The sequence below is a fragment of the Erithacus rubecula genome (genome assembly GCF_903797595.1).
Source record: "Erithacus rubecula genome assembly, chromosome: 2".
NCBI classification, from domain to species: domain Eukaryota; kingdom Metazoa; phylum Chordata; class Aves; order Passeriformes; family Muscicapidae; genus Erithacus; species Erithacus rubecula.
In genome coordinates, this window is record NC_136685.1 from 61,861,905 (window position 1) to 61,882,792 (window position 20,888).

A 20,888-nucleotide genomic window follows, 5' to 3' on the forward strand; every position below is an offset into this window, starting at 1 on the left:
ATTTTGATATATGTATGTATACTTTTACTTATATTTGTCTTTAAAACCATCAGTCTTGCTCATCTTTGCTAAACTTCTAATCATATTTAATGTAACTGAATATAGTGTTTGGCTGTTTGGTAGTGCACTCAACAGGACAGTTCAGGTGCTTTATAGGAACCGTTACCACCTTTGTTTCTGTGGTGGGCTTTTTCTCTCTCTCTTTTTCTTTTTTTTTTTTTTTTTCTCCCAGATGAGCTACATAGTATTTGGCTTCTGCACTTCTGTCCAGTGCATTGATCCATTGATCCCTCCTTTGGTCAGAGGAGTTTCTCTCCTGATGTTGTGAAAGAAGATAGTCAGAAATAGGTCTGTCAGAAGAGGTGATTTAGGATATATAGTTTTTTATTTGGATATACATCTGATCCCAAGAGCACATATACCTTTTGTGGCTTGTTGGAATTGCAGGTAAGGTTTATTCCCCTTGGAAATTGTGATACCAGCCCTGACGCCTAAACTGAATTTGAGAAATCTTTGACAATTCTTTGTTGTGAGTGACATCTTCATCTAAAAATACATGACTTTTAGACTGAGCAGGAAAACTTCACAAAAGATGGACCTATTCTAAGGAAGACGCTGCTTTATCTATCAAATGGGATTATCCAGAAAGATTTTAGGAGTCTTGATATGCAAAGGGAAGAGATCCTCCTCAGTTGTATAAGTATCACAAAAGAGTTTATACCACTATCTCAGTGAAATTTTTCATACAAATGTTTCTTTACTCATGGTCCTTCCTTCCCCTGTGTAAGTAACTCATGGTTTTTGTATGGTTTGGGTATTTAATTTAATTTATTTTTACTGTGATAAGGATAGTACAGGACCCAGGAATGTTTCCTACAGTGTGGTCCTGTGTCAGACTCATTCAATGTATCCGAATACATTAGTTATATGTGTGTGTGTGTATATATATATACTTATTACTAATATTACCTATTAGTAATATATATATATATATACACACACACATCATTTTTTTAAAATTCTTCTTTCCTTCTTCATGATCCTAGGAACTTATCATTTTAATCTCAATTTTTTTTTTAATATGGCTTTGACCAGGCTCCATCTAAAGTAATATTTCTCTTTTATTCTTAGTTTTGCAACTCTAGGGAGAGCTCATTATCTTGCAAGGTTGCAGAATTAAGTCATGACAAGTTGCGCAAATTTTCCTCCTGTTTGGCATTAACAGATCGGTACCACAGATTTAGAGTTGCTCTAGATTAGACTTCTGTGTGAGTAAGAGCTGTTAAAAATATGGCTTGTATTATGGCAAGTTTCAGAAGAAAGTAAACAGCCTCTAATCTCACCCAAAATATAGAGGCAGCATTGTCATTATTGTTTGGCTTTTGTGTTGCTTCAGTTTCCTAAAATCAACGAAAGTGAGTATATGTGTGTTCTTAGTAGTGCACTGCCTCTTTTACTTCAGTAAAAGACATCCATACTGCAAATATGTATGTGAAATTGGACAGAGGGAGATGCTTAAAACACAAATTATGAATCTTTTAGAAAACATAATTTAATATTAGATTTTCAAGTGTGGAAAAAAAATCTTTTTCTGTATTAGTCTCTTCTCTTTTAATTTTGTTTCTTGAAGAGCCTAAGCTTGTATAGGCAAATGTTTGCTCTTTCCCCTGTATGTATATCTATCCTTCCTTCAGGTTTTGAATAATTTAGAAGCCTGTAGGCCAGTTATAGAAAAAACATTACTGAAGAGTAGATGTCTCAAAGTTATTCCTTTTCAACAAGTTGGAGAGACACCGCTTCCCCAGTTAAGAATATGACCACAAAGCTTATCTTTTATTGAACATCCTAATTTCAGTTTTGATGATCTAAGTAAACAGGCAAGATGGAAAGTTGTGGTTAGAGGTAGAATCTCTGATTAGATTAATTAGAGTAGAGAAACTTGAGGGCACATAGGCTTTTTCCTACAGAGCTTGTCTTGCTATCTGTCTTTTCAGTCACTAAAGCCTCCAAAGAAATGGGAGAGCATAAAGAGATACTGAAACCAGGCTGCTTTTCTTGTTCTGCTCTTAGCTGAAGCATGTTTCTCTGGTTTGGGTTTCGTTTTCAGGATTTTTTTTTTTTTCTGAAACCTAAGAAAAAAAATTAATTAGGTGAAAAGACAGAAAGGTGTTTGTGGAAGAGGTGGAGATGACAGTTCTTTTGCTTTGCTCTCTTGATTCCACAAGACATTTGCAGTGGAAATACTCTGCCTGGTATAACAGGAATTTTACAAAGAGTCAGCAGAAATAGTTAATTGCCTCTTGTTATGCTTTGACATTGGTGCAGATCTGGTCAAGGGAAACATGTGGTTTAAGAGAAATTGTGGACTACATTCCTTGTTTTGTAAGCATTTGTGTATGTGCTTGCAGGCATTATTCAGACAGGTGAAATTTATTACGAGCGGCATTCTTTGCATGGTAAAGTTTTTACTTACATGTGAGTTTCTTTGGCTGTATATATTCACTCCCTCCTTGCTTCTCTGCGCCTATACCAAGTCTTTTTCTCATCCTATCACCTTTCTATAGGAATCAAAATAGATCTGAATGGTAATTTATATTGGAACATTATCTTTCAGTTTGTTTTCTTCCAAAGTTCTAGTACAGAATCTGTAAAGCATAGATTACATTAGCTTTTATTGTAACTTGCACAGAAGGTAAAAATACATCTAATGTATTTTTTTCTCTTATATTTCCCTAAGGTTATTGGTCACCATGCATAGATTTACCGAATGGATTTTATTCTTCAAGGCAGCAATTTAAATTTTTTCCTTTCTTTGATTAGTGGTTTTTCCGTTTTTAGCATTTTAAGGTCTCATTAAAAGAAAAAATAGAGGAGTAATAGTGAAATAGAAAAAAAAACTAAACCACATCCTGCTGACTATGTTCAAAATTCAGGCAGAATAGCTAAAATGGGGAAATCCCTCTAGATCTCTTATTTCCTACTTAAAACCAGGTCTTCTTAGCAAAATAAGTTGTGTGATGAGACATGACCTAGATGTATTTGACTGTTAGAAATGTGTGGCATTGACAATATTTTTTTAAAATTTCTTTCTGCAGATATTGCTGTTGTGGAGATGAGTGACGCCTTCCGTCAACCTTCCCTCTTCTACCATCTGGGAGTCAGGGAGAGCTTCAGCATGGCTAACAACATTATCCTCTACTGTGACACAAATGCAGAGTCTCTGCAGTCACTGAAGGTAGCTCTGAGAGGAAAAAAGGGGTTGGAGGGCAAGTCACAGCTAGTCTAATACTTGAAATAAGTTCTTTCTCTATGAAATACACATGCCACTTGTGGTTCTGGCAAAGATGTCTACAATGCTGCACTGTAAAATTCAGTTTAGTTTTCTAAAGAGAAAGATTTAGATTACTTGATCATAGTCAGTAAAATACCTAGTTGTTAAATGGCTGTTTATGGAAACAGAAGTTCGCCAAATTTGAGATGAGAAAATAAATGCAAAACTTTGTCAGTTAAGGAAATTACTGGTGTTGTGGTAAACTGTTACATAATAACAATCCTGTGAGAGTGGTAGTGTGTAGGCAGCAAAATAATCCTTAAACTCTAGCTTCTAAAGAGAGTCTAAATTAGCTGTTTTCTACCAAGCCTTATGAGGTCTCCCGATACCCCCTGCTAAATCTGGCTGAGTTGCAGCTGTTTGCATCAGGTATCTGAAGGATTGCTGTGCTGGAGATTAGCAGAAGTGTAATGGAGTCAGTAAAACAAAAGTTGTGCCTCAATGCACAGTATAGTACTTTGGTTTAAGGCAAGACAGTGTTTTAAGATAATCTGTGAGGCTGTACTGTGCCTATCCAAAAGGTTTAGCAATTTCCATGATGGGAAGGGATAGATAATTTGGATGGCGATCTTTTCAATTACTTCCCCTCTCAGATGCATTGGCTTTACTCAGGAGGTGTTTTATGCTTTTGCACTTCCCTTCCAGGCTTTGCTGAGAAGAAGAATTTAGAGTGAGCAGCTTGGTGAGTCAGACCACAGTCTGGGCACCAGCACCACTCAGGAAGGGTTTGCTTCCACTGCTTTTGGCAAGTGCAGGCTATTTGGTTTTGATACTGTCCCAATTTTTTCGGGTTGGCCTTGTATTTAGGACAGACATGCTTAGTAACTCAGTTTCTTCCCCTGCTCTTCCCTCTAAAATTTCTCAGCTAACTGGACCACTTGCAATCCAATTATTTTCTTTCTTCTTCAACACAAAGAGTATACAGATAAAAGCCCTGGAAATAATGCTAATGATAAAAGATGTATCTGGGAATTGAATTTAATTGTGTAAGTACAATCATCTACAGTATAAGCAGAGCAGAATTTCATTGTGCTGGGCAAAGGGCCAAACATCCAACTCCCACTGAGAAATCACTTGGGGTGAGGCATCAGGCTTTCTTGGGCACTTGGACGAACTTTTGACTAGTTTAGAAGCTGAACTTGGTAAATGGGTCACATGCTGGATTCCCACTGGCATCAGTGGAAGCCTAGTTCTGTTCAGGGAGACTTGGATGTGTCTGACTGTACTCTGCTGACTGAAAGACCTCCTTTGGTTTCCCTTAGCTTTGGACTGGCTTGTGTTTCTGCTCTTGACAGTCTGTAGGGAGCTAGTCATAGAGCAAGACCCTTCCCATAATAATTAGTAACTGCCTAAAAAAAGTAGCTATGGGCATACTAGGATGTCTGCTGAGGCAGTGTTTGTTTCTGTAATTGTTATTGCCAGCAGGTAAGAGTAGAAGCAATACAGAGGAGCATGAGCAGTTTTAATCTTGTATGGAAGGGGGAATTCAAAAACTCAAAATGAAGGAAATGCAGATCTGTAGCACATGATTTATTCAGGGCACAAAGCAATTAAACTTTTGCTGGTGAAACATTCCTCTGCATGAATGTTCAGGCCAGGCAGGGCAGGGCTTTGATCAGCCTGATCTGGTTGAAGATGTTCCTGTCCATGCTGGATTTGACCAGACCTTTATGACCCACACTTGGAAAGCTAGAAACAGTCATATGTGAAATATGCTCCTCTCAGGGCATGTTCCCCCAACAGGGAGAAGAGCAGTTTTATCAAAGCCTGACTTAAGCAACATGGAAAGTAGGAGGTGCCTTGGTTTGATGCTGTGCTTGTTTTTAATGCTGTTGTGCTGGTGAAGCTGGTCACCAGTCTCAGTGTCAGAGGCAAAGCTGTCTGATAAATCTGTTTTGGTTATCAATTCCTGGGATCAGAACTTGCTGACAAATCATTCTAGAAGCAAGATGATCGCTGTTCAGAAGTGGTTTACACTTGAGCTGTACCACCCGGATTAGTGTGCAGGAATCAGCTCTTTCCATCTGTGTGTGCCTTTAATTCTCTGAAAACTCACCTTGAAAATGTGAAGATCTATTCTTTTCATCTGATTATTAGACCCAAGTGAATTTCAAGCAGTTTTGTAATATTTTAAAACCTCATATGAATACTTCTTTTACTATTCTTTTTGATTGCTTCTCCTGGTAGCAAAATGTTACTTACTATATTTGACTTTTCAAACATGAATAGATGTTTATTAATAGACAACTTCTGGATGTCATCTTTCTAGGAAAATTTATAAATGGAGGAACAGGTATATATGTGTATACAAGTATATTTACATGCAGACAGGAGGTATACTCTTATGTATATATAAGTTGTATGTATCTACTTGGTTCCATAGCAATTTGTCCCTTCTGAGACAATACTTCATTTATGTTGATTTGACAGGTACTGAAAACATCTGTCAACCAATCTTTTCTTGTCATGTGTGCAAACAGTAATATTAGAAAGCCATATTGGTCAGATATCTTTCCTACTGCTATCAACATTATTTTATTATGTTTTTTCTTTTTTGTTTCAGGAAATTATTTGCCAGAAGAATAATGTAAGTATGATGTATTGATTTCAGTTGAATTATAAACATTTCAAACTTCTGTTTCATCTAATGTTGTTTATATTCTGTTTTCCACTTGAATCATTTAGCACTCTCCTACTGTATGTTACAGAGTTAGATGTAGAGTTCTGGAAATTCTAGCAGCAAATCTGAGGATATCATTTGGTTGCTAGGTACCAGGCTCACTTCTTACCTTGCCTCTATCTATTAGTGGTATTTTCTCTGCTGCCTTTACTTGTCTGTCATACTATTTCACACCCATTTGCATTGTCATTTTATCTTTTTCTTCTTGTTGCCTTTTTCTGTACAGTGTTCTTAAATTTTTTTTTATACTCTATTAGAAATATATGTGCATGTATCTATGTATATATATGTACATATATATATATATGTATGTATGTGTATATATAGATGTATGAGTGTATATATATGTGTAATACATTTATAAAGAGAGTATTTATTTCTAGAAGTTGAGTCCTGGAGCCTGTTAGTCCAAGTGCAGTGCAGATCCTGGTGGTCTGAGTGCCAGTCATTATTAAACTGCTCTTTTCTGCACCTTGGCGTCCCTTTGGTTTCTGAGGTTGACCTTCCAAAACTCCCTTCCCTTTTTCACTCCCAAGTTCAAGGAGGCAGACTTGTGGCTGGCAGAGCACTGCTTTTTCACTGTGGTCTGTTCTGGAGCAGCAGGGCCAGTCATGTCAGAATATATAACTGGCATGTTGAGTTGGTCTTGGCTTTGCTTTGTGACTTACTGGGAGCCACATTTGCTAAGATATAATTTCATAGAGGCTAGTCAGTGCTGTGCTGATATCCTGAGGTGCTATGTGCCTACTCTACAATTCCATGTATTTGACTGGAATTTTCTAGAGGGGCTTATGAAGTATTTAATTTAAGAAATTGGCTAGGTTTTATTTTCCTCAGTGCCATAAAAACCGCAGCATTCCTGATTTTGCTTCTTTATTTAACAGTGGATTAAGTAATTACTTTTGCCAGTATGAAATATGACTCTCTGAAAAAGATGCAGTCTTTTCTGTGCTTGGAGTTTCTAAAGATGGCTTCAAAACCAGTGCAAGCTTTGCTCTAATGCTGCATTTTAAATTAGAGACTTTTTTTTTTTTTTTTTTTTTTTTTTTTTTTTTTTTTTTTTTTTTTTTTTTGGTAAAAAAAAGCGAAGAGATTTTCCTATAGAATTTCTGTACAGCTCTTACCAAAGAGTGCTTTTCAGACACTCACAGAAGGCTGTGAAGGATGTGCTAGACTGGAAATCTCTCGCCTTTCTCTAATGAAAGTGGAAGAAATGATCAGTTAGGCCTTTTACATCAAATGAAAAGAGAACAGTAAGGCCTTTCTTGTAAATGAATGTATTACATTCTGTGTTTTTGTTCTGGTGGCCCAGGACCTAGGGAAAATGATGTGTGACTAATGTAATGTTCCTGGGAGGGTAGAGGAAAGAGCTCTCTTAGCAGGAAACCAGCAGGAGGTGGCTGGTACAATAGAATAAAGGGGAGATGTCATCTTGTCCTGTTTTTAAATGACAGTCCCTGAAGCTCAAGGAGAGGTATGATAACTTGGCCTTAGTCTGTTTCAGAAAGGACTGTTCTGTTTTCCATTTAAATTTGGATAGGTGACTGTGACACTGTCATTTATCACTTTTAGAAATGCTTCACTGTATGCCAGAAAAAGAATGTGTTCCTTGAAAGTCTCAGATGTTTTCAAGCACACCCACATAACATCTTTTTGGGAAGGAAGTATTTTCCCTGGGATTGGAACAGGGAAGTCAGTGAAATGGTTGTAGCTGCTCCTTTGTCTCATTTTTCCTCATTTTTTCAGTATGATGTCAGCCAAATTACCTGGAAGTAGACTTGTCACAATACTGGTGCATGCCTAACTACTGAATAGAATACCCACTTCATAAAAATACTGTTTCTTTATAAATTATAAGATTCATGGATAAATGGGTATGATGGAGGGTCTGTTCTAGAGAAGCCGTGTCTCTGATGCCCACCCTTACAAAAAATAGTCATGTGAGGTTACTGATATGAAAAAATAATGACATTCACATATGGATAAACAAAGAGTTCAGTCTTGTTGTTCTAGAACATGTTTTAAATAGCATACAAACATCAGCCTTATCAGGATCATGGTATCCTTGGCACCAGGGGATTAAAAAGGTTTGCAAACCAAGTGTGTGTTTATCTATATATATCTGCCTAACTGAAATGCTTTGTGTTTGCTTTTCCTAACCCTAAAAATAAGTGAGATTAAAAAAAATTCTATTGCTGACTGTTTTCTTCTTCTGACTGGATTTTTGTGCTTCCTAATAATAGTCAATACAATGTTGCATAGCAAGGATAAGCTGCCTGGAGCCTGTCTGGGCAGAGCAGTACAAGATAACGTTGGCTTATTTCCTGTTATATGTGAGTTTATAGCTATTTAGTTGGACCTTTTCCAAATGTTCCAGTAATACCAAAACCATCTATTTTTACAGGGAGTGATACCTTAACAGGAGGTAGTTGCTTTGCTGGTTGAAAGCTTAAGTTTAGTTTTTGCTGTTATCTGATTTTTGAGGTCAATCAAGCACAGGGGCACTCTAGAAATTACTAGTAAAGAGTTTCAGTCATAAGATGTTGCTGTAAAGGTTATGGTTAATTGCTAGTTTTAGCTAACCAGTTTTAATTTCATCAGAATTCTCCACAGTTTAAATTCTACCACCTTTGGAGGAAAGTTGCAGGTCCATTCAATTTTTTAAAAAAATTGACTTCTTGCTGAATCTGAGCATTTAATATGCATGTGTTCTACATGTGGCTTAAACCCATTATGCTAAGTTGCACCCTGACACAGTGAACACCATTCAGTTCAGGCTGCTTGCTTGCACCAGGTTGGAGTAGTGGATTGCCTCAGGGGCTGCCTGGAGAGTGAGACTGCAGTATAGCTTCTGGTCTGATCAGAAGGGCCCTTGGAGGCAATGGGAATTCTTCTCTTGGGGCAGGTGACTTGCAGGTATTAGCTATTTAAACAGCAGGGTTAGTGTTGTATGGCTGGGCACCCTTAGTAGTGTTTTGCTTTTCTAACACTTGAACGGGTCAGATTGTAGTGATAGCACAAAGGGCAATGGCTTCAAGCTCAAAGAGCTTGAAAATCTATGTTTAGATTAGGTATTAGGAAGAAATTATGTACTGTGATGTGGTGGGGCACTGAAACAGGCTGCCCAGAGAAGCTGTGGATGCCTGATCCCTGGAAGTGTTCAAGGCCAGGTTGGATGGGGCTCTGAGCAACCTGGTCTAGTGGAAGGTGTCCCTGGCCACAACACAGATGTTGGAACTAGATTACCTTTAAGGTCCCTTCCAACCCAAACTGTTCTATAGCTTTATGATTGCAATTTTTACTGGTTTTCCACAGCCTTTCCTAATTGTCTCTTGTTTAAGGTGTAGCTTGAGAGACAGTTTGGTGTAGAGTTCTTGTAATGTGAGTGGAGAACTCATCCAGTTCTGAGATCCCCAGTGAAAGAGAGATATGGAGCTTCTGGAGCAGGTCCAGCCACAGGGCAGCAAAGATGATGAAAGGACTGGAGTATCTCTTAGGAGGAAAGGCTGAGGGAGTTGGGCCTGTTCAGCCTCTAGAAGAGACAGCTGAGAGGGGACCTCATCAGTGTCTATACTTACTGAGACAGGCTCTTTTCAGTGGTGGCTAGGACTAGAACAAGAGGCAATGTGCAGACAATGATGCACAGGAAATTCAACCTGGATAGGAGGAAAAACTTCTTTACTGTGCAAGTGACCAAACACTAGAACAGATTGCCCAGAAAAATTGCAGAGTCTCCCTGACTGGTGATACTCCAGAACTGTCTGGACACAGTGCTATGCCATGTGCTCTAGGATGACCTGCTTGAGTGGGGAGGTTGGATCAGATGACCAATGTGGTGTCTTCCAACCTGACCCATTCTGTGACTCTGGATGAGGCATTCCAGAGGCATGTGGAAGCTCAGAATTTCCATATAGCTCCTGTTAAAAGACTGTAGCATAGGGTATGTTTAACTGTTGGTTTCTTTCACCATGGAAATAGGGGTAAATATTTTTAACACTCTTCATCCAGCCAACAAGAGATTTGTGGCCAATTTGATTTTTGATATCCAAGTATGTAAAAATGCTATGTAGCCTTCAGTAAATATTTAGCTGAAAATGATAACTGTGGTATTTATTATTCTTGATGCAACACTATCTCTTGCTTATTGTTTAATTTTTTAAATTCTTGACTAATATATTTGATACATACTTTCCTAGGAAAAAGTTGGTAACTTTTTTCCCTATGCAAACGTGATGAAAGGACCATATAGGCTGATTTTTAACAAGCATTTAAGATGTAGCATGGCTGCAATAGAATACTATTGCTGGGTATATAAAGAAATAATATATTCTCAAAAAAAGAAGTATTTGATAGAGGAGATCCAGTCTTTGTGCTTCAGTTTATTTGAGACCTGAGACTTTCTTAAGTTCCTTTTCAAATCAGTAGTAAGGCTATCATTCATGTGAGTGGGGTTTAAAGTAAACCCAAACTGAATCTGTATTCATTAAAACATCAGCACATGTTGATTTACTGTGTGTTTGGGGGATGGAGGGAATAGATTTAATAACTTGGTTTATGATTTTGCCATCTGCTACACATAATACCACATGCAGTCAGAGAACTACCTTAAAAATTTCCCCAGAAGAATTGAAATAAAATCAGATATTTCTCAAAAGGATGAGTGGGAGAAATAGAAAAAAGCTTATTTAATTAGAAGAGTGTCAGCAGGAAGAACAGTTCCTACTGTGAGAGAGACTGGCTATAACATCAGCTGATGTTTTTTCCTTTATTAAAGTTACATTGGATGCTGACCTGAACTTTGTCAAGTGGGTGAGATTCTACTAGATTCTCCCATCCATGGCTAAAGTATCATGGTTTTGGTTTGGAGGATCTTTGTTTTCTTGGACAGTTCTTGTCTTTGAAGGCAGTTTTCCTCTGTTTGTGGATATTTAACAGCTAAATGATACCAACAGAGGATTGTTGGTATAGTAAAGATAGTAAGGAGCCTTAGGGATTTGAAAGGATTGTGCGTCACTGTCTCTCTGCAATTTTTCAGAGTTTTCTCCCACTTTTTGAAGAAAAATTCAAGATACGAGAATTAATTGGCCAGAACTAAAATGTTCCTTTTTTTAGAACCATCTCTTTTTAATCTGTGCAACTTTCAGAAAAGAAATCTTTTGTATTACATCAGATTTATTTTTGAGGGACAGATTGATCTTATTTCATGATGTTCTTTCTAAGAAGTCTCCCCATTCAAGACCTAAAAGCTGTCCTTTTCACAAGTAGTAGCTCTGTGGAAGAGGGGAATATAGAAAGAAGGGTTGGTTTATATCCTTACTGTGATCATTACAATGTAAGTATATCTTACTGATTTTTGTTATCTCTTAAATACAAATAGGTGCTATAGTAATTTCTTTCAGAAGCTGAGAAAGGATATTGAACAAGAAAGAGGTGCTTAATACTCCAGCAACCACTAGGTCTAGCTAGACGCAGCCTCGTCTTAAATTCTGTAATTATGGAGCTATTAAGAGTGATCTTACATCTCTAACTGAAATTACTCACACTTCGGAATTGTTAAATTTGTCCTCAGTAAATGAGGAAGGGACATTAGAAAAATACACAGCCATTAAACATTTGCAAAAATTATTTACATTCTGTCACTTAGTTGTAAGCACTTAGTGCATGTAGCTGGTGCCAGCCAGCACTTCTGCCTAATGATTAGTCTGACTGATATGATGAAATGGGCTGACATGGATAGTCTCTCAGAAAATAACCTGATGTTGCCAGGTACCGAGTGTGCTGGCCCAAGGCTTTCAAAGATATGTATGCTCATATCTCCCAGATAAAAGTAGCTCAGCTGATCTGACAGCTTAGGCCAGGATTACCTGTCTAATGTCCTGACTTCTCGTGCATCAGTCTGAGCCACAGTAATTATCATCTAACTCTGTAGGCAGACTCAAAGCCTGTCCCAGCCCCAGATGTTTACAGTGCAACTCTGTTGCCCTGCAATCCCTTTGCAGTTTTCACTAGTGTAATTTGAGCTTTTGAACCTTAAATAATGAAGGTTTTATAAAGAAAAAGAGTTGCAAAATGAAACTTGCAGCAGCTCTTCTTGATTGGAGGGGTCTATTCCCACCCACTTTTGAAGTCCCTGTATTCAAACCATGGTTTTTAAAGGATGTTGATATAACAGAATATTACAATTGTATTTAAAATGCTTCTCCTTCAAAAATATACTGGTTTTATAGAAAGGCTTCTATCTCTTACTTTCATTATACATGACATGGTGAATCATAAGAATGGATCAAAGTAAAACAATTTTTTCTTGTGTGCTTAACAGACTTATGGTATAGGGGGAAATCAGGGTCAGAAAAAATACTAGATTTTGTGGGATCAGAGTTGGGATGGAGTATTACTGGGCAAATTTTAATAGAATAAATAAATATATTTAAGCTTCTAAGTCTAGTAATATGCACTGAGTGAAAATGTAAAGCAAAGTGTGAGCAGATGGGAAGTGCGTGTCAGAAAGACCACCACCTGATCCTTTCTGACTTAAGTTAGTGTTGCTTATATTTTGACAAAAAAGACGAGAAAGAAGTGTAAGTTGCCAAGACAGGTTGCATCACTGATGAATGAGGAAAGAAGCAAGTCACACACTCTGCTTTGGGGAAAATGGTTGAGAGTTGTCTGACATTTAGAGTAGCTTCCCCCACAGCTTGGTCCCCCTGGGCTCCCACCCTAGTCATAGCCCAAATGCAGCTGGAGTCAAGCTCTTTGCAATTAGAATCTGTGATGGTGACACAACATATTTCTCCACAGTAGAGGACTATATACTTGGCTATACAAAAGCAGTCTCGCCATCACTGTTATCTTTCTTCCACCACCACCTTTAGTAAATAATATATAACTTTTGATTCTTTTTTTTCCTTTTGACGCTAGAGCTACTGCCTGTCTCCTTTGTTAGGTTTAGCTGTTAAATATCTATCTACTGTGCTCTTTACTCAGGGAAGTGAAATTGAGGTCAGTATTTCTTGTGTTTCTTAGCTTTATTGCATGTGTGCTGTTTCTACTGGTTTTTTTTAAGTGTATTTCCTAAGGAAATGAAACTTAAGAACTTGTACTGGTTTTTCATCCTCCACCTTTGTATCTGCCTGTTTGTCTGTCTGATGAATTTCAGCTGAATTTGAGAGGTTTCACAGGTACAGAGCTCCCACAAAAGATAACTATCTAGGTTAAGTTAAGAAGCAAAGTGATGCCCTGGCTGAGGGAAAGGCCACTGTGTTTTCCCACTACTCGTTACTGAATATCAGGGTGAGATTCTACCTTGAGAAAATTCCCTGAGATCCCTGGGGGCCCTCTGAACAACTGTAAATGGATTTTTTTTTTGTCTTCCCACAGTTTTTTTCTCCTCTTTACAGTCAAGTTCTTCCCTGTTCACTGCTTCCAAAGACTCTTGAGTCTGCATGTCTTCCATACCAAGCTCTATATTACTGCCAGCTTTACTTTCCCCCCCTCAGCTAACAGGAGGAATGCATATAAACTAACTTTTGCTGGCTATCTTATTTCACTGAAATAAATATCTACTTCCTACAGAAGGTGCACTCAGGATGAGTTTCTAAGAGCTCATGCTCAGTAATGGATTCAGGCACTTCTGATCTGCAGGAAGAGCAGGTTTTTTTTTGCAGGTGACCATTTTACAAAGATAAATGTTGAGTTCTGTAAATTTCAAAACGTAGGGACATCCTTTTTCAGAGCTGATTTTTATTTAAGACCAGAGCATTGGAAACAGAGTGCCAGCGGTCTGAGAAGGTCTTCTTGCAAACAGTCTTGAATTAATTTTCAACACACTGAACAAACATTAGGAAGTAAAATGCTTGTCACCGGATATCTGCAGCTACTTCACCCTTTTTCTTGACTCTGACTCCCCAGCTTTTGTCTCCTTTATCTAGAAAAGGAAAGCTGGAGAATAGTCTGCCTATGTGTAATAGTGGCTCTTATGCCAGTGGCTATGTACCCATCTCTTATAATTGCTGAAACCAGTTCCAGCAAATTCATAATTTTCCCTCTCCTTTGACTGTGGGGCTCATTAGATTTTAGCAGGGTAAAAAGTTCATCTATTCACTGTTGAAAGCATGTGATTGCCTTGCATGCTAGGATATTCTTGAATAGAAGTACCCATTCACTTCTCCATTGCACAGGCAACCAGTTTGGGTTCTGGCATCCCACTCCTTAGTTACTTGTTAAAATTTTTTTCATATACTCCCCAGTTCTCGAGTTTCCTTTGGAATTACTACAGTCATGCAGAGATAAGTATTCCCTAGCTCTTCAGCAGCAGTAGTTCACAATGGTTGGGGAAAGAAGACTAAAATAACCCTTATGCAAGGCACTGTATACAATAATCTTTGAACAACTTCTGTGTTAATTGTATTCAATTGACCTCATGCAAATGCCTGCACCAATTACTTTTAGATTTTATAGAGTCTGCTGATATCCTTCAGAAGTGCAGTGGGATTGCCTTTATATAGAGGTCTCGCAATTTTATGATATGTTGAATGCAATTAAAAAAGTATTCCTGTACTTTTCATAGTCAGTCTCCGATTTGTACACAAACATGTTTATTGGCATTCTATTACATATACATTTTGTAGATTTGAGTCCTTCCATGCTCTAAAAATCGAATAATGCGTTTTAAAATGCATATTTTAAGCACACAGCGAGTATTGTGCATTCAAAAACTATTCAGTCACTGCCCTCGAAATGTGTGGAGCTCAGCTAGGCAGGGGAGTTTCTGAAGTGATGTCAGCACTGCTATATTGGCTTCTGGGAGAGTAGAAGCAGCTGAGCAGAAACTAATTAACCTTGCAACTAATTTAGGGGTACCGATAATGATGATTCTCAAGAATTGGTTCCTTAAGGATTTTGTTGTTGGGCTGCTGGGCACTTCAGTAATGGGGTCTGAGCTTTGAGAGATGAATGGAGGAACGTCTCCCAAATTTCTTGGTGTTCTGTCTCATAGGTAAGACTCTTTAAACCACAAATATTTAGCAACTTTCTCTGCACATAAATCTGTACTCACACACATATCACAGTCAGCAGACATCTTGCCTCCCTCTTCCTTAGAAGATACTTAACTTTTCCCCCCCCCCCCCCCAAAGTATCTGTCATACATTGATATATAAAAATCAATGCAAGGCTGAGATGCTCTGTAAGTGATTGTTCTGAACTATGTATGATTTTAAGTCCTATTGAAAATGTTTTCTACATAGTAGGGAATTTATTTTGCTTTTTGAATGCAAAACTATTTGAGTCATTTTGCAGTTCATATGAGGATAAGTTTTCTCTATGGTTTTCCTGTTGTGAGGCAACTAGATTGTGTTACTGTTTCCAGTATCTGTGAGCCAAACTGTTCTGCTTTCTTCTGATCATCTGCCACCTTGAAAAGCAAGTACCTCAGCTTCTTTTGATTCCATCTGCCTCTTCAGGGTGTGGCCTGAGAATTGTTTCACTATTGAGCCAATTTTAAGGTGAACTTGATACTTCTGAAAAGACTTTTTTACAGGAAGCAGATCAGAAATCTGAAATAATGCATTTCGAGTGTATATCATATTTGATGTGAAAACTGAATTTATGAGTCAAAACTTAGTCTTGCTGAAATAAGCATCAGGTTTCCCTTTGATTTTAACAGGTGGAATTCTGCAGGTAGCATATACAGTTGTTTCACACTTTGGCTTGCCAAGCCATGACTGCCCTAAATATTGCCCCTTGTTTCCCTGCAGATGTGCACTGGGAACTACATATTTGTTCCTTATATGATAACTCCACATAACAAGGTGTACTGCTGTGATAGCAGCTTCGTGAAGGGACTCACAGAGCTGATGCCTCCTGGTTTTGAGTCTCTGCTTGGGCCTATATGCTTACCCCTGGTGGATCGATTTATTCAGCTCTTGAAGGTGGCACAGGCCAGTTCCAGGTGAGTTGTCTTCTTATACCCCATGTAAAACACAAATATTCCAGCTGGCAAGACAAATGTCAGCCTCTCCTGCCTTCTGTTCAGAAAAACTGGTACTTAATAGTTCAGTTTGACCAAACCCCTGCATTGACACTGCTCTATCAATCCATGTTCTGCACCTGCGCTCTGGGAGAGCTGTGGAGCCAGAAAAACGAGCATAAGGGAGCTGTCCCAAATTGCTGATGTGCAGTTGTCCCTCTCCAGCCAGTATTTCCGGGAATCCATCCTGAACGACATCAGGAAGGCGCGGACGCTTTACACGGGCAAAGAGCTGGCGGCAGAGCTGGCGAGGATTCGGCAGCGAGTAGATAATGTCGAAGTCTTGTCTGCTGACATCGTGATAAACTTGCTGCTGTCCTACAGAGACATCCAGGTGGGATTTGGTGCAATAATAAGAGTAGCAAATAAAGTTATATTCTCACCGAAATTTTTACTGTATTTTGTGCAGATTCTTTTAATAAACTCTCTAGATAAAGCTCACTAGTAAAAATCTTTTATGGCGTCTTCTCTGATGTTTTTATTTTGTTTCGTAGTTTCACTGTTTGCCTTTCCTTAGCAGAAAAGGGTTTTATAACAGTACCTAGAAAGTACAAGACATGTAATAACTCTTCTCCATCTCATCACTGCTGTGTTATGAACAGCATGTAGTAAAAGGCTCTGGTGGCATTCTGCAATCAATAGGCAAATGTATTCCTTGTCACCAAAGCTGGTGATGTTTCTTATGGAAACATAAATAGTTCATATGCATTTCAGGTTTCTGAATGATGCTGGTAATTGTTTGTTTTGTTATCCGTACTTTGTACTGGTGCTCCTTAAGCATTATGAAGTGATTTGAGTTTGATTTTTTAATTTTTATTTGTTTTCTAAATATGTCAGTGAGTAAGGTACTTTGAAAAGGGAGCGTTCTTTAAAAGAGCCTTGTTTTTGTGGCTTATGCCTACTTCAGAGATTTGACATGCCTTAATTCTAATGCAGTTAGATTTGTAATGTCTGCACAATGTGAGCACTGGTATGTTCTCAGCTCCTGGAGCTAACTTTAGTCATGAAACAGATGTATGAAAATTTCCCCAGGACCATGTTGAAAGCAAAACAGGAGACCAAATTGTGCTTCCCTGCTGAATACTGTGCATATTCCCATCTCTGATTAGTACTAAGCTGTTTACAGTTTGGGACTGAAGAAAGTGAAATCCATAAAACATACAATGGACTGAAAATACTTCTTAGTATGAAATAATAGCTGCTTAGGTTGAAGAGGAGTTTATATAGGCATACCTCAGTACAACCACTTAAAACTTTATTATTCCTTTCTTTTGGAAGGATTATGATTCCATTGTGAAATTGGTGAAAACTTTAGAAAAACTGCCCACATTTGACTTGGCTTCCCACCACCATGTGAGGTTGCATTATGCATTTGCACTAAACAGGTAAGAATCTACCCTTCCTTCTGCTGTGGAACAGTAAATCAAAACTGCAAAATTTGTAAGGGTTGAGTAATCCTGTGTAAAGTTCCCTACTGGAACCTTTATATGAAGTCCTATGATTTTAACTGAAGCAGCTCTGGGGATTCTAAGCTTCTTTTTATCTCATACTATCAGATTTCATTCCTTTTCCTTTAGCATGTTTGATTTGTCTTTCCATGGGGTTGCATTATTTTTTTTGTTTCAGTACCTAAATTCGAGCAAAAAAATACCTAACTATATTTTCTTTCTGTAAAATACACTTTTAACATTGCTGTGTGAGTGACAGTGCTGCATCATTTGTGCTGGCAAAGACATAATCTCATTCAGTTCTGAGTTCTGGTAATGTCAGGAGACAGAAGCAGACCTTTCATCAAATAGATCCATAGAATGATTCTATTGTATTATGATGATAAACTAATTTTCATATTCTCTGATAACACAGGCAAAATGTGATACATAGAGAAACATACACTGCTTCTAGGGTTTAAATAAAAGCCAAGCCTAGATGTTCTTTCAAGGATACTGACATTTAGGCAAGTGACTAAAAGGGTATTTTTTCAGAGGAAGCTGCAGATGTTCTCTGCTGTTATCACAGTGAACATTTTCCTGTTGTCTTTTAGAGGAGTAAACCGAGGCATTGAAATTGTCAAGTATAGAAAATATCTATAGATGGTTCTGCTTCTCACAGATTTGAATTTTGTAATTCAGGTTTACTGAGGAGGCTTAAAACTACATATCATGTGAAAGTGATGTTGAAACATGTCACAAGGAATTATTTTAAAAAATAAATCTGGTTTTGAAAGAAAAAAACAAACAAAACCAAACCAAAACAAAAAAACCTGCTATCTGGCATTTTTTGACTGAATAAAATGTCCAGATCCTTTCTTGTGCCTTTATGCCAAGTAAATGAAGTTATAAATATTGTGCCTTTTTTCTTTCCACTTTGACATAAATATTTGAAGTTTTGCAGATTAAATAATCCAGCATATATCTGCACTTCTACAAAGCCTTCACAAGGGTCACTAGATGCTCCGTGGAGTTGGAACATGATGTTTAGACCTCAAGGTCTCAGTTTTCTTAAAGTCACTTTTGAAAGCAAGACTAGTTAATTGAGGCACTAAAAACCTGGAAAACTGCAGCATAATCTTTTCAGGCATATCCTTGTACTTCACTGGTTCTTTGATTCTAAGATGTTGCCTCTGAGAGTATCTGACAAAAGATCTACATAGTACCTCCAAAGAAGTCTGGATGAGATTTGCCTCTTCCTCTCTTCTCTAGACTGACTATTAAACTGGAAGCCATGACAGCCATGAAAACATTCATGCTTTGGTATGCCAAGAAGGAATTACTTTGGCTAATTGTAACTTTCTCCTTGCTGGGACTATAGAGGATATTTTGTGAGCTGAGGCAGGTCTGGAATACTCCGCACTTCTGAGTCTTTGCTGCGAAAAAAAAATGTGTGTCTTGCTTCTTATCCAGGTCACTAGTACGGAAGGATGGAGCGGCTCAATTAGTCAGGATTAGTCTGACCTAAATCAAGAAAGTGTGAGGGCATTGATGATGGAAAAGTAAACAGAAATAAAAGTAGGGACCTCTGTCTCTGAAGACCAGCTAAGTGTAAATAATCCATGTTGCAAAACATTGTTTGCTGTACTGGCTTTGTTCTCATTAAATTCACTAATCTAGATTAGTGATAGTTGATACAAGACGTGGAAGTGTTGAAAAGGGAGTCATTTGATTGTTCAGTACACAAACATGTTAAAATTCTAAACTTTTGATACTGAATGTGTATGTATCATAACTGTGACTCACCAGGAAGTGTCTAATGCTTGCAATTACGTGGTTTATTTGTCTGAATACTTCTTTTAATATTGCCTTATTGGCTTTACTCCTAAACCTTCACTGTCTTGGGAGTTCAATCTGGTTTGTGCTTTTTGAATGTTTTGCTTCACAGTTAAAATCTATATAAAAAGTATAATTACAAACATGAGATTGATTCTTTTTTCCTTTAGAGCATGAATTACAATGAAAGAAATACTAGATATGAAATCAAGGTTCATATTTTTCTATTTTATAAGGAAGTAACACATGATCCTTCTAAGAATTTCCCTGGGGGCTCTTGATGCTCTTTCAGTGGTTTACTATAGTTCATGGTTCATGAGAGAGAGAGGTTGTGCTTGGGGGTTTTTATAGAGGTTTCCCATAATATAAATAAAAGAAAAAATAAAAAAGGAAGATGGGGATAAGCGTGTATATATAACATAGTCCACTGTGTTTATCTTTCATTTTATGTGGATGAAATTTTTAACACATGCCTGTGTTAAAAAAATGCAAATTTTTGTGAACTTTGTTGGTTTTTTTAATCAAAATTATTATTTTTAACAGGCGAAATCTGCCTGGAGACAGACAGAAAGCTCTAGAAATTATGATTCCCCTTGTAGAGCAGGAAGACCAAGTAGCTTCAGATATGTACTGCCTGGTTGGTCGAATTTACAAGGACATGTTTTTGGAATCTGGGTTCATAGATATAGAAAGCAGGGACAAAGGAACTTTCTGGTGAGTACTGTTTTCCTGGTCTATGTCCTTTTTTTTAGCTTTGGGAAAATATTCCTTGAACAGGAATTGTTTGGTTTTTCTTTCCAAATAGTTGTAATCCTTAGGGGGTAAAGATTGAATCTTTTAAACTTCCTTGCTTATTTGTCGAGATTTATGTTGTTCACACATCTCGTTCTGCAAAGTTTTTGAAGTGCCTCAGGGACTTAAGTTTAGGTGTGAACTAAACTCATCAGAGTGTTTTTTCCACATTTTTCCCAAGCATGAAGTCTCCTGTTTACTGTATTATTCATAGGAATCTAGGTCAGGGAATAATCTGTCATTAATTGATTGGCATGTCTGGAGTCTGATGGATATTAGCTAACAAGGCTTGGGGGTTTAACTCACAACCATCCTGACTGTTCCAAACTTGCTGACAAATGTTTTATCACCCCAGCATCATTGCATAGTATATGCATATTGCAGTGGACTACAGTAACATCAATAGTCAAAGAAGCACACAATAACTAGTCAATAATAGATAAATTATTATCCTCATTTTAGAAACAATAATATTGGGGGTTTTAATGCTTTTGAAATGCACTAGATCACTTACATTGAAGAGGTTAGAAAATGAAGGCATGGGATGTCATCCTAGACTTCTGTCAGGAGGAGTTCCTTCTCTGCATTCAGATGAGGATACAGACAATCTGTATTTATGTGTCCTGTGCATCACATCTTAGCTCTGATCTTGTGCTCATCAGCTGCTTGTTGAAGTAAATGCTTAAAATGGAAAGCTTTCTTCTTTGTTATTTATCACTTGTTTTCAGTAAACTTCAGCCTAGAATTGTCTCTTATAAAAGATAAGATAAATTGTTTACCAGTTTTGGCCTCAGA

General features: G+C 37.7%; 1 protein-coding gene across 1 annotated transcript in view; it reads left to right on the forward strand.

The window, feature by feature from the left end:
• The window catches only part of MAP3K5 (mitogen-activated protein kinase kinase kinase 5), a 95,066-nt gene that overhangs the window by 25,324 nt on the left and 48,854 nt on the right, over positions 1–20,888 (forward strand). The window contains exons 2-7 of the mRNA XM_079298392.1: positions 3,096–3,235; positions 5,895–5,918; positions 15,767–15,960; positions 16,204–16,372; positions 17,317–17,423; positions 19,845–20,015. Coding sequence (XP_079154518.1) covers positions 3,096–3,235; positions 5,895–5,918; positions 15,767–15,960; positions 16,204–16,372; positions 17,317–17,423; positions 19,845–20,015 — 805 coding nt within the window. The remainder of the gene's footprint in view (positions 1–3,095; positions 3,236–5,894; positions 5,919–15,766; positions 15,961–16,203; positions 16,373–17,316; positions 17,424–19,844; positions 20,016–20,888) is intronic.